Below are 14536 nucleotides of genomic sequence, written 5' to 3'. Positions count from 1 at the left end.
CACAATACCACAGAGATGTAACGAACAGGAATTGCCATATTCTGTCTAAGAGGACAGCCACGTGAGAGCTATTTTGTGCACTAAGGTCCTGATGCTGAGAAGGAGGTGACTTTCTCTTAGGACTGAGCCCCACCGGAAATTACATATTTGATTTGCAGAACAATTCATTACTGGCTAAGCAAGGTACAACTATGAAGAAAACAGTAAGGCAAATATGAACAGTTTATTGAAGCTCCTGGCATTTGTCCAGGTGTATACCGTACCAAGCACTGTGAAGGACCAGAAACCTAGTAACGGATTTTAGTCTAAAAAGAAAAAACTAGAAACAAATATTCCTGCCTACCAATTTCAAATGCTTTCTGTATTAAGTTACTACGTTTTCAGAGTAGTGTATCAACTGGCTACCACAAATAAATAAAAAGTTTGAGAGAGAAACAAGAGGGGCAGAAGAGGATGGTTCAGATGTAAAACTGGGTTCTATTCCCAGCTCCACCACTGACTTCTTGGGCTGGTCACTTAATCTCTCTATACCTCAGTTTCCTTATCTGTAAAATTGGACTTATACTCATGGTACCCGTCAGGGTTATTTAGAAGCTTAATTGCCAGTGATAAAGCCTCAGGTAGAAGCTGCTATGTATAGGCAAAGATTACTATAAAGAGAATGGTAACACCAACTGGTATGCCTGACCGCAAGCAAAATGGAGTTGTCCACTGACAAAAAGTGCAACCTTTCCTAAATAGGACTAAATTCTGTAGTTATTCCACATGAAAATCTCCCAACGATTTCAGAGGCAATTCCACGTAAAACAACTGCAACACGGGACCCTGAATTCAATTATTTCTCCATATTCCTCCCAATACACCTCTACCCCAATATAACACGGCCCGATATAACATGAATTCGGATATAACACGGTAAAGCAGCGCTCCGGGGGGGGGGGGGGGGGGGCTGCGCACTCCGGCGGATCAAAGCAAGTTCAATATAACGCGGTTTCACCTATAACGCGGTAAGATTTTTTGGCTCCCGAGAACAGCGTTATATTGGGGTAGAGGTGTACCGAAGAGCTAGTAACCCGCCTGCAAAACACATTGTTCCCTCCTCCCTATTCCTTCCCCTCATCCTCACACCCATGCAACCACCACCAGTTACGCTAATTTAGTCAGCAGCAGTTACATTAAATGCCTTCTGTACTTTGCTTCCTTCTCTCACATACGGAAGATTTAAGATTTCGTTCAATGAAGTGTACTTAATTTCTATTCCATTCAAAGACAACTAGTATGACAATGAAGCTCTCCGCCTTCACTTGAATTTCATTAGGTCAATATTTATAATATAAAGTTATTCAAATGATCATTTAGCAACACATGGAAATATTTGATATAAAGTAAAACCTTCACAATCTGCACTTCATTTATCCAAAACCTGGTCATGACCTCAGTTTTCAGGTCAGTGTAACTTAGTTAATTGTTTCACCCACTGCTTCTCCAGCTCTTCACCCACACTTTCCACCTCAGGCATCTGGCTCCTCCACTTGAAATAATCCCATCTGTGGAGTTCCTGAGCAAGACATATGAGCTGAGGACAGTTCACCATATAAAGACTTACATGCAAAAGCTCCACAACGTCCTCAAGGCTAGCTGATATCTATGGGCACTGACCAGGGTTCGTTTAACAAGAAAGTAGGTATGCAAGTATGTATGCCTATAGAGGCATAAGCATGGTACCTGGCCAGGAAGTTTGGAAGACTATATACAGGTTAAGAGACCATGGGTGCACAACTCAAAGTCTGCTAAGTCAGCTATCCCAATACTTTCAGGTGTCCCTGAAGACTGGGTAATCAAGGTTCTGCAGTGTTTTCTGCCACTGAAATTAGTGTGGCGGTGGTGGGGTTGTCTAGAAATATAGACTTTTGACCAAATTTTGTAACAAACCCTAAGTGCTGTAGATTATTTTTTGATCTGTGGACACTGGAAGATGCTTTGTTTTGTTAAGAAAAATACAAACAGAATTCTGTCACTTCAGATGTGGTCAGCACCAGAAGGCTGTGATGTCTGAAAAGCTACAGAGCTGCTGCTACCTATTACCCAAACATGACATCACTGAGGAGAGACCAGCTGAGAAGGAAGGATATGCAACAATAATTTTCTGAATTGTACAAGACTGAGTACTGCATAGCTTTCCTGTATCTCTGCCTCACTGCCTCTCATCTCTTCAAATCTCAGCTGAAAACACCCATCTCCCTTGGGTTTGCTATTTAATTTCTCTCCTTCTCAGTTACTGTTTAACCTTAACTATATTACTTAACTGCACAGCATACTGGAGAATACACCTTCTGCAAAAGACACTATATCTAAAGTGACATTGGATTTGACAGCGGGGAGGGGTGTTTAGTCTTTAAGAGCTCTTTCTGCCCATAACACCTTTCCTTTAGTACCAGTAATGACTTGTACTTCCACTCTGTCCATGTACACAAGGGAAAGGCTAAGTAAAAAGCCAAGTGAATGCCTCTTCTTTGTGGACTACCATTCTGAAATATATCAGAGAGAGAGAGAGAGAGAGAATTTCTAAAGCATCATTATTATATAGATTTTAGTCTTCACCCCTGAGAGACAGGTATGTGTCTCATATCACATATGTGGAAACAGACACAAGCGACTTCCTTAAGGTCACACAGCAGCCTAGACAGCGTCACAGCCTGGACCCAGATCTCCTGATCCCCAGTCCCCTCATTCATCCACAACACAATTCTTCGTCCCTAAGAATAGGACCATTGTCATCCTCGTCTTGGATTTTAAGAAGCATCTACCTGCTGTATTACTTTCCTCACACAGTCACTACTTCATCATGCAGCTGCTAGTGACTACATGTGGCCCAAAGAACTAGCATGGGGGACAACGCGCCACCCGCCCAGGAGCAGCAGGAATTAGTATCTGAAGATTATTTTCTTTAACATTTCCTGAGTGTCGTTTCTTCTGGGTTCACTCTCCCCCTCCCCCAGCACGAACCCAGCGGGGAAAGTCAATGACAGCGCAGAGGGGGACGCGTAACTCAGCCTAAGCAAAGCACGACACGTGCCTCCCGAGCAGCGCGCCCGGGGCGCGGAGCAGCCACCAAACACGCCGCGGGGCGGCACGGCCGCGGCCGCCGCTGTCACTGCCCAGGCGGGGGCTTGAGAGACACGCGCCCCCCTGCGCCCCCAGGGCCGGGGCGGCCACGGGAGCTATGCCGGTGCCTGCGCGCGGCTCAGCCCTGGGGCTCCGGGCGGCCCGGCCCGCACACGGCGGGGCAGCGCCGACCCCGCCGGGCTGGGGGGCCCGCCAGCCCCGGCCCCGGCCCCGCTCCGAGCGGCCGGGCTCCCTCCCGGGTGCGTCCCGGGGCTGTCTTGGCTCAGCCCTGCGGACGGCGGCTCGGGGCCCGGCCGGGGGCTGCCCGCACGGGGGCTGCCTCCTGCCCGGCGGGGAGCGCGCCCCTCCCCGGGGCAGCCGCGGGCGAGAGACGGCGGCCGCCCCCAGCCGAGCCGAGCCGCTTCCCCTCCCCGAGCTCGGTCGCGGCCAGGGCGCCCCGGCGGGCGGAGCGGCGCCTCCCTCTCACCTAGCCCCAGGGGCCGTGAGGCCGCCGTAGCTCGGCGCTGTCCGGCGGCTGGGTCCGTCCCGGGGCCCCGCTCCGTCCCCGCCGCTTCCTGCCACGGACCCCGCTGCTGCCGCTGCCCGAGGTGCGGCTCCTGCCAGGCGCGGCCAATCGCTCGGCCGCATCGGCGCTCAGCTCTCCAGTCTGGTCAGTCACTTGGACGAGCCAGGAGAGCGGGGGGAGATCGGCGCTCGACTACGCAGCCTGCCCACTCAGCCCGATGGGGCGGGGAATAGATCTGCGTCTGACTAATCAGCGGCTTACAGAGACCGAGGAGGGGGAGGATCGGCGCTCCACTAAGCGACCTTAATCACCCAGATCTGTGGGCCTAACCCGGGAGGTTTTTGGAGGAAACGGATCGGAGGTCGATTCGTAAACCTATCACTTCAAGCTATAGGGCCTGCGGAACTGGCTCAGCGCTTGATTAACCACCCTGATCAGCTTGGGCGCATACTGGTCTAGGCGGGATCGGCGCTCGATTGGACTCACTGGTGGCACTCGGGGGCGGAGGGAGACGATTAACCCTTTGCAGGCGGGGAGAGTGACTGCTCCCTTCCCCGGCGGGGCTCGAAGGGGGATCAGTCCCCCCGGGCCGAGCTCGAATGGGGGATGGGCCTTTGCGGCCTCGCCCAGGCAGAGGCAGGGTTTAAATGCGGGGCGGCCTAACCCCCTCCGCCGGCCAGGGCTGAAGCTGGGGGAGGCGGGGTCCTAGGTTCACCCACCCGCTCGCATGGCTGTGCCCGGGCATCACAGGGGAAGCATGAACCGCGCCTGCAGCTCCCCCTGGGGTTGGCAATCCGACTTGTCCCGGGCACTCTGCACGGCACACCACACCACACCGGTCTCAGGAGTGTGGGGGTGTAACTAGGCTTGAAATCAGTTCCAATAAACCCACCCTGCAGGACACCTGGCCCCTGTGCCTGGCTCAACCAGGCCATTGAAAGAAGAGACCTCAGCGGGGGCCCTTTCTAGCACCCGTCCTAGGCGTTTAGGTGATGTATTGTCTGCAGTCGGACTCCCAGCCAGGACAGCTGAACTGGTGATAGCACTGGTGAGAATTTTCCCTAAAATTCCCTTTCAGTAACAAGGCCAATGGACAAATGATGACTTTTACTGCAGACTTGCTGCTTGTTGACACCATTATTTTAAACTGTTTATATAGGCAACCTATAGTGCAGAATTTGGATCAGAAACTAAAACCACATTGCTCTAAATCACTTTAACCAGTTTAAAGTGCATCTGCATTAGGAGTTTGCACCTGTAGAGCTAGGTCAATTTTTTTTTAGTTACACTATTAGTGAATGCTTTCTAATACAGACAAGGTTTAACACACATACATATGAAAAACTGGAAATAGGTCAGGGAGGAGGGATTACCGATATAACAAGGGGAAGAGAAACTGTTTGGAGAGGTGGATTAGACGGTAGAGTTCACAGGATAAGGACAGAGAGCCTTCCAAGTATAAAAAGGGGTGTGGTAGAAGGTGAACAGTCAATAGTGGTAAAGGAGACAAAAGAAACAATAGATCTGATAGGATTATGATGAGTAGAAGGACCATAGCGAAGATAGAAGTGGGAGTAAAATGAAGGAGAGTCACAAAATCATTTCTATTTCTCAGTTACAGAATTTTTTTCATAGGCCTTTCAGCAGGATCTGTATATAGCCTTTCATTCTTCCTGGCTGTAACGGTGCACAATAGCTCCAAGCAATCTCTGTCACTCGTCTCTCTCCATAGCTCTACTCAGGCCCCTTTCCCAGACAAGACCTGATAACTACAATTGTCCCTCACCCCGCCTACCCACCATCACACCCCCACAGTACAAAAATTCAATACCTCCCTTATCTTACTCACTACTATGGTGTTTTGGCTTTTACATCCTGTGTCTTCTCCCAGCAGGCCTTGCTCTCAACCTAGCATCACCTGGTCCTTTGGGACTAGAAGTCCCAGGATGCCTGACCTTAAAGTCCAGCAGCAGACTACAGTGGTGTGCCAGGCCTTTGAGAGCCAGTATAATAGAATCATAGACTATCAGGGTTGGAAGAGACCTTAGGAGGTCATCTAGTCCAACCCCCTGCTCAAAACAGGACCAACCCCCTGCTCAAAACAGGACCAATCCCCAAATAGTCCCCTCAAGGATTGAACTCACAACCCTGGGTTTAGCAGGCCAATGTTCAAACCACTGAGCTATCCCTCCCCAAAAGTATGGTATGTTACAGCTTTTCTGCTTACAACCATTTCATTCATACCACAAATATATAGACTCCATCTCTGTTTATAATCTCGGCTTCAACCTTGACAGGTTTTTTTAGTGCCAACATGTTGATTTATTTTGCACGCTGTGAGCATGAGTTCTGTATTATGGCCACTCTGTGACTGATAATAGCTGATATTGATAAGGCAGAACAAAGAAATCTTTCATCAAATAAAGGAATGTGCATAAACAAAGTAAGTGAGCCTGTGATGGGGGAAAAAGACCTTTGATGGAAACTTGGGCCATGTGCAGTAGTTTGAGTAAGAGGCATAAACTCTCTCTGAAAGCTCTTGGGGCGTGGACAGTTAAGCTGCTGCATCTGCAAGGGAAACATAGCATTCCTTAAAGCTAACCCTTCTCCCTTGGGTTCTTACTGAATGCCTGAGAGATGACCGCATGGGGTGTCTCCACAAGACTAATGCTAAACATGAGCAGTCTGGCATAGAGGGAGCGCTACAGTAAGTGAGAGTTGGGTTTTGAACACTAAAAACTTTTGCCTCAGCAATTATACTGTGTCCACCTCAAAGAAATGTGTGTTAAGTTATATTGGTAAATATAACCAGAACTTTGTAGGACATGTAAAAAGACAACTTCCTTCGCGGGAAGAAGAACCAATCTGCCTCAGATAAAGGGCAGTTGTTGAGGGTGTGTGTCACAGGGTGACTGGCCCTTTAAGGAGTCCTACTTTCAGCCTCATTTGTGTCAAGTTTACCTCTCAGTCCAGGAGTCAAGTGATGGGGGGCATGTGACTAAAAATAAGGCTTGCTGGGGGGATATAAGGGCATGCTGGGTTGTCTTAAGGGATATACTTAAAGAAGATGGTTGGTTGTATGAATAGCTCCTTACAGAAGGTGTGGGGAGTGTAAGTTTGTAGGGGGTATGAGTGGTGGAGAGTGTGCCTACCAGCCAGCCAAGATAAAGGTCTCAGTAGGGACTGGGTTAAATCCTATATCCAGGGCTGTATCCCAGCAGGAAGCTAGGTGGAAGTTATCTTGTTTTGAAGTTTATAAGACAGACTCCCAGAAAGGGAGGATTATTGTGAACCATTACAGAGTGAAGTTTGATTAACTGGAGAAGAGAAACTGAGGCAGTAAAGGGACCCAGAGACAGAGTGGGTAAAGTACCTGTTACACATAAGAAGTCACAAAGATGTTGAAGAGGGATGATGAATCAGAGAGAGGCAAGATGTCTGACTCCTGGGAAGTTGGAAGGTGGTGTAATTCTATTAATACCTCTAATATACAGTAGTAATACTTACAAGGGTGTTTTTCACACAAGACTCTCAAAGTACTTTCATGTACAGTACTACAGGCATACATCACCAGTGAAATATGGCCACCTCTTGGTTGGAATGCAACAACCACGTAGTGCACAGAATGCTGTGAAACACTGGAGAGAGGGAAGCTTTGGCCTAGACACAAAACCGCACGGGATCTCCCAAGTCTACATAGAGCTGAAAAGATCTGTTTTTAAGGTCTCGCATAAAAGAGCCACATGTGGTAAACTGTTCAGTATTTCATTTCTCTGCCGCAAAAGAACCAAAGGCTGAGTGGGTGTTGCTGAATGTTATGGAGAAATGCCAGAGCTGAGTGTAGGACCTTGCAAGCTCGGCCAATAATATTTACTTACATTAATTCTCAAGGGTACTGCAAGTCAACATTTGTTAAGGTTTGCAAGGAGAGAGATCCTTGGCTTGAATGTGTTCTAGAAGGGGTAAAGCATTACACGTATTAAATTGTTATACTTATTCTGTTCATAATAATGGGTAGAACCTGATGACCTTGACGGCTTGTCAGAACCCAGGTTTACTAGTTTTGGCTCACTCTGCAAGGCTTTTGTGTGCCATCATTCCTTTAATTTGAGTATTCCTTCTCCTGGTTGGAGTTTACACTAGGAAGGACACTGATGTTTCAGTTACTCAACTTCAAGTGACTTTGGGGGAACATATTTTTGCAAATGTTATGGTAAGTGCTCAGGTGCAGCTCTGATCATACAATTACCTTTTAGGAGTAATGTTCTCACATAAAAGGACTAAACCAGATTAAATCTTGTTTTTATCATACTCATGCTGATTGGGGGTCAAAGCATCACATCTTTAATCCTGCAATTAGCTCTGTGCAGACCAAAGTGCCTGCCTCTGTGGATATGATAGCTGGGACTGTGGGAAGGGTATTCGGAATATTCAGAAATTAGAAGACTGATATGCTCTGAAAGATGCTAATGGTTTATAACGGATTAAACCCACTCCTGCTATGTATGTATGGAAGTTGTTATTCGTAGGTGTGATGTAGCGACGTCAGTTAATGGATGTGACATCCCAACACACCAGTGACAGCTTGTTAATGACACAGGAGGGTGAGTGTGTGATAAACAGGAAAAGGAGGAAAGAATGGGAGAGGTGCCCTTTCACTTCAGTCCTCATTCCTATAACACCCTGCTCAGTACATGATCCTGAGTAGCTGATGATGAGCAGAACCAGATCATCAAAATCATTGTGGTTTTTGTGCCATAGATGTTATAAACAACCACTAGAGTGAATGAGGTAATCATACTCATTTTCCATTGGGCCAGAGAGGAGGTACCGTGAACCCATCCCTCCAGATCTGAGAAGCCCTGCAGAGCCCTCCTCCCCAGCTGAAAAGTAAATCTCCTGGGGCAGGAGCATTGCAACCAGTGGACAAGGGAAGTGTCTGAATCTGAAGTATGTAACAATGCGTGTTTTTTACACTGGAACAAAAACAAGCCACAGCTGAACCGTTTTACACAAGCTGTTAGGAAGTACAAGGCAAGAGAATCCTTGACAGCTCTTATGCGCCCTCTGTTGTCTCCCTCCAAGCAGTAAGGGAGATTTTACTTTTATGTGGTAGGTGCTCTCTGTAGACCCCAAAGTATTTTAAGAACCAGGCCTTAGTGCCATACAAAAGCTTCTCCTGTTTACAAGGGTTTTTAAAATCACATTTAAATGGTGCAAACCCCCTTGTGAACACACTTAAATTGCTATAAACCAGTTACAAAAGATCTAGCTTAAATTGGTCAGTTACCAAATTAAGCTAAATTGATAGTTGTATACTTACAGACCCACTGAATGCAGCTCCCTCTGAGGTACCAGTCTCCTGTTGCAGTCTTAGCTTCTTCCTATGTCATTTTGATAGCTTTTTCAATTCTGCTTCTGTTGTGCACTTCCATGTTAACCTTGGTCTACTTCACTGCCTCTTGCCCTGAGGGTTCCAGTCCAATGCCTGTCTTGCTATGTTATTCAGGTCTTTTCTCCATGTGTGTCCTAGCCATCTCCATTTTATTTCCATAATTTCCTGTCCTACCAGTTTTTCATACTCCTACAGAGTTCTTTGTCTTTTTTTTTTTTCTGGCCATCTGAGGATTTTTCTGAGGCAGCTATTTATGAAAACTTGGAGCTTAGATAATAAGATCTTAATAAGCCTCCAAGTTTCAGCGCCATATAATAAAAACACAGGCTTTTGCTAAAAGTCTGTTTTATTAATCTCTCATCGTATGGCAGCCGTTCCCATATCCCTAATCATTTTTGTTGCCCTTTTCTGAACCTTTTCCAATTCTAATATCTCTTTTTTGAGATGGAGCGACCACATCTGCACGCAGTATTCAAGATGTGGGCGTACCACAGACTTATATAGAGGCAATATGATATTTTCTGTCTTACTATCTATCCCTTTCTTAATGATTCCCAACATTCTGTTTGCTTTTTTGACTGCCGCTGCACGCTGAGTGGATGTTTTCAGAGAACTATCCACAATGACTCCAAGATCTCTTTCATGAGTGGTAACAGCTAATTTAGACTCATCACTTTATATGCATAGTTGAGATTATGCTTTCCAATGTGCATTACTTTGCATTTATCAACACTGAATTTCATCTGCCATTTTGTTGCCCAGTCACCCAGTTTTGAGAGATCCTTTTGTAGCTCTTAGCAGTCTGCCTGGGACTTAACTATCTTCAGTAGTTTTGTATCATCTGCAAATGTTGCCACTTCATTGTTTACCCCTTTTTCCAGATCATTTATGAATATGTTGAATAGGACTAGTCCCAGTTCAGACACCTGGGGGACACCACTATCTACCTCTCTCCAGTCTTAAAACTGACCATTTATTCCTACCCTTTGTTTCCTATCTTTTAACCAGTTCCCAATCCATGAGAGGACTTTCCCTCATCCCATGACAGCTTACCTTGCTTAAGAGCCTTTGGTGAGGGACCTTGTCAAAGGCTTTCTGAAAATCTAAATACACTATATCCCCTGGATCACCTTGGCCCACATGCTTGTTGCCCCGCTCAGAGAATTCTAGTAGATTGGGGAGGCATGATTTCCCTTTACAAAAACCGTGTTGACGCTTCCCCAACAAACCAGGTTCCTCTCTGTGTCTGACGCTTCAGTTCTGTTCTACTTTCAACCAGTTTGCCGGGCACTGAAGTCAGGCTTATGGGATCCGCCTGAGCTCTGCGTGCCGCTCGCCCAGTCGCTACCCGGCCCTGGAGCCGCACCCGGCCCAGCCGGGGACCCGCCCCGCGCCCAACAGGCCCCAGCGGGGAGCCCCGCGCCGCCTGCCCGGGGTTCGCCCGCCGCTGGAGCTCGCCCGGGTTTCGAACCTGCCGCTCCCCAGCGGCACCGCCTCCTCCTCCGCTCACAAGGGGCCCAGAGCTCGGCCCCGCCCCCTCCCCCTCCCCCTCCCCCTCCCCCCCGGCCCGAGCACCTGACTCCTCCCATTTCTCCCCGGATTTAGGTGTCCTGCGCATTCGCCTGCGTGAGGCCCCGCGTAGGCAGCCTCTGGGACCCGGAAGTGGCGCGCTGAGGTCCTCGCCCAGCTGCCGCGAGTCCGAGTCCCGGCTGAGGCGGCGGGAGCAGGAGAGTCCGACTTCCGGCCGGGCCGCGTCCCGTCCCGTCCCGCCGCTATGAGCGCGGCCGGGCTGGTGTCTCCCGCGCCCCCGGCCCCTGTCCCGGTGGGGCTGCCCCCCGCCGCGCTGCCCCCCGGCCCCGAGTACTACGAGGAGGAGGAGCTGGAGAGCGCCGAGGAGGAGGACGGCGAGCGCAGCGGCCGGGCCCGGGACTCCGACGAGGGTGAGTGGCTCCTTCTGCCCTCCTGACAGCGGGCAGAGGAAGGGCCGGGGCCGGGGTGAAGTGGGGAAGGGACGGGGGGAGAAGGGAGGTCGGGGCCGGTGTGGGTGAAGCTGTGGAGAGTGGGGGAGGGGATGGGGCGCACCAGGAGATGGGGCCAGATAGTTTGGTGGCTTGGCAGGTGGCTAAGCAGCCAAGGGGGGGAAAGGGTGCCTGGGTGATACTGGGGTGTAGGAATGTGTGGCAGAGGAAATTCAAGGAGTCACTGCAATAGTGGGAGAGGAGGAAGTTTGGGTGAGGAATTGATTTAACAGCTTGGTGGTGAAGGGACTGAGCCCAGGTGAACTGGGATAATAGAGCCAATGGTGAGTGTTTGTTTGGAGAGGAGGTGGGAGATTCAGGGGCATAGGATGAGATGAGTTGGATGGAGCAAATGATCCAGGACAAGAGGACAGGGTTATTGGGATAAGGGGATGGGAAAAAGAAATAGAGAATGGATGTAAAAGAGAATTGGAAGAGGGACTCCAATATGATCAGAAAAGGTACTGGAGTAGAGGAGGGGTTTAATGGGGACACAGAAAGAAGAGATGGCTGGGTGGGAGAGGGATAGTGAAAGGACAGAGTAAGAACATGGCAGTAGGGGTGTCATTTGACTTTGTTTCAGTGGTATAAAAATAACAGAAGAAGAGACATGCTCCAGGGATTGGGAAGAAGGGTATGGGTGGGGGATACAGAGCAGTGAAATGAGGGAGTATAATAAGGTAAATGGCTCATAGAAGGTTAGGGGAGGGACTCTTGGGAGATACAAGGGAAAGAAGAGGGAGGAAGGAATGAGCCATGCACAATGTTGAGACACACTCTTGGGGGGGGGGGGGGGCGCCCGCGGGGGGGGGGCGCTGCGGAAGGGGAGCACCTGCTTTGTGCTCTCGTTCCTTCATATTTTAATTTAAGTCTAGTTGCTTTAAGCATCTCATTGTGGCAAATCGTGAAAGCATTACTGTGTTCAAGGCTTTTCCGAAGTTCCAGCTTGATATCCTGGGGTGGGGAAGGTGAGGGTGTTTTTAAGGACTCCTCACCTTTGAATAGACCTTCCCTTCTGATGTTTAGAGTCATCCTAAATCATTTTAAACACCCCCCAGTGTGGCTAAAACTTATTGTGATGTGTTTGAATTAAAATACCAAGGCTTCATCAGTTCGTCTTAGGAGATGTGGCCCTCTCTAGCATGGTCTGCTGTAGATATCTCTTTGACTGATACCTTATTTGATACATTGAGTTTTATTGTAACACAAGGAGCCTGAAGTGTTTGGTATTTTAAGGAAGAAATCTGAGAAGGGCAGATGGAATTAGAGACTGAAGTTCCCAGTCCACATAATAGCTTTCCAGCTCTACCCTTCCAATATGTCTGATCCCTGATTTGATGGGATGAACTGTAGGAGTGAGAAGATAGTTAACTGTGCCCATTCAGTCTTTAAAGACAAATTAGAAGAGCTGCAGAGAATTTGCAATGTGGCATTAACCTGTTTTATCAGTGTCGGACAAAGCTGTAGTAATAGTCTTTGTTATATATAGATACTGAAGTACAGGTTTGAGAAGACTAGGTGAAATAACATTTCTTTAATTCTATCTTCAGTGGGCCCCTTGTCTCAGTTGCAAACCACTGCGGAAGTTAGTATAATTATCACTCTGCTTTGTAGTGCTGTAGGTCAAGATACATGTGTATTGATACAGTGGTATGGGAGTGGTGCTATGCCTGGTTCAAATTAATGATGTCAAGCCCTTGCATTTAAAAGTGCTAATTTGATTTAATCCAAAAAATGAAGTGGAGTGGGTGTGAGGAAATCACAGGGGTATCCTATGTCAAAAACTGATTCTTTTTGATATACTATCAAGGTTCCTTCTAAATGTTTGAGCACCCATCTTGAACAGCTTTTATGTGTAGGAAACAGGTATGGTGGTTTAAATCCCCTCCACAATTGGAAATGTCAAAATGTACCCTTTTTTTTGGCTGCACTAAATTAATTTGGAATAACCGCACATGTGCCACAATCACTCATTTCTTTAAAAAATGATTTGATTTGTTTGGTGTTATCAAATCTTTCTTCCCCTTGTTCAGATACTGAGGATGCTAGTGAAACTGACTTGGCAAAGCATGATGAAGAGGACTATGTAGAAATGAAAGAACAGTAAGTAATGTCCCCCTTCCTCCTCAACCAAAAACCTTTTCTGGTGTCCAAGAGGCTGGTCTACATTACAAAGTTTTATGTTGGCTTAAGTACATCACTTGGCTGTGAAAAATGTCATGACCTGTATGATGTAATTAAGCCTTCCTAAGCCCCGGTGTAGACTTTGCTATGTCAGTGGAAGAATTCTTCTCCTGACCTAGCTACTGCCTCTTGGAGAGGTGGATTTACTACCATGACGGAAAACCCCTTCCGTTGCTGTAGTAAGTATCTACACTACAGCACTACAACGGCACAGCTGTGCCCACTGTAACATTTCTAGTGTAGACATCCTGAGATTTCTTTAACTCTAAGATAGAGGCTGACATTCTGATTGCATAGTGCCTCGCCCAACAGGGATAGCTAACAATATTGGACTCATTAGGATTCTCTTGCCACACATACAAACTACTTAACCTGTTCAAGAACCTGCGCTCTGGCTACTCTCCTTCTGTATAAAAAGAGGATATGACTTTCTTGGTGACGTTCAACTTTGATCCATATATTGTCCACAAGGGCACACTTGGTACATTCTAAACAAAGAGGACACCCACTTCATGCTCTTGCATAGTACAATACCAACAGTGCTAGCCAAGTAAGCCAGACTTTTTGGACTCTGAGAGCCTAGTAAAACAGCTTTTCTTGATCTTTAAATGCATTTGTAGCATTCAGTAGTCTCTCACTTATTGACAAAGATGTTTTATGCTTGGCAGGAAGGATGAACTTAAGTTAAAACCACAGATCTTCGATGCAGGAGATCAAAGTTCTGTTCGTGGCTTTGCCACAGTTCTACTCTTAACTTCCGTTGCATGGGTATTGGGGAAGACTTACTCTAAACCCAAGACTCATAAGGCATGGAAGTAGCCCCTTCTTACAGATGGGGAACTGAGGCACAAAGATTGACACTTGCCAGAGGTTAAGATGGCAAAATGATTCTGTGGTACCGTTCTTAATATCAGTGGATCAAAACATCTTGCAACAGCTATTTCTGAGGTTCCCAGCATAACCTTTTTTGGTTGATTTTAGAATTAAATGGGCCATACTGTTTTTAAACTGAACAATACTTCCTCTTGTAAAAGGCTTTTCAGGAGCACCTCTTTACTTGGTGAGAAAATGAAATGGATTTATTCACCTAAGCAGGTGGTGAAATAAACAGTGTGGTTGACCTGTTTATGTAATATTGCCCTCTCTTTGCAGGATGTATCAGGACAAACTGGCATCTCTTAAGAGGCAGTTACAACAATTGCAGGAAGGTAGGGTTTAAAATGAGTAGCCCCTTTTTTTTTTCTGACAATTTTCAGTTTCTAAAAAGTGTCTAAGTGGAAGTGAGACATGACAGTAGTAATGTCCTGA

At 47.3% G+C, this 14536-nt stretch overlaps 2 protein-coding genes across 4 annotated transcripts in view; one reads left to right on the top strand and one right to left on the bottom strand.

Annotated features, from left to right (window-relative positions):
• The window catches only part of TAOK3 (TAO kinase 3), a 142480-nt gene extending 138720 nt beyond the window's left edge, over positions 1-3760 (bottom strand). The window contains exon 1 of the mRNA XM_034791003.1: positions 3593-3760. The gene's annotated coding sequence lies outside the window, so the exon portion shown is untranslated. The remainder of the gene's footprint in view (positions 1-3592) is intronic.
• Positions 3761-10670: 6910 nt separating this feature from the next.
• The window catches only part of SUDS3 (SDS3 homolog, SIN3A corepressor complex component), a 30252-nt gene continuing 26386 nt past the window's right edge, over positions 10671-14536 (top strand). The window contains exons 1-3 of one of the 3 annotated variants that reach the window (XM_034791112.1): positions 10671-10966; positions 13078-13147; positions 14381-14436. In XM_034791112.1, coding sequence (XP_034647003.1) covers positions 10801-10966; positions 13078-13147; positions 14381-14436 — 292 coding nt within the window. In that variant the 5' untranslated portion in view covers positions 10671-10800. The remainder of the gene's footprint in view (positions 10967-13077; positions 13148-14380; positions 14437-14536) is intronic. The other 2 variants (XM_034791110.1, XM_034791111.1) reach the window with 2 other exon arrangements.

The sequence above is a fragment of the Trachemys scripta genome, chromosome 15 (genome assembly GCF_013100865.1).
Source record: "Trachemys scripta elegans isolate TJP31775 chromosome 15, CAS_Tse_1.0, whole genome shotgun sequence".
NCBI lineage: Eukaryota > Metazoa > Chordata > Testudines > Emydidae > Trachemys > Trachemys scripta.
Note: the sequence above shows the minus strand (reverse complement) of the source record. Positions and strands in the feature narration are given on the sequence as shown.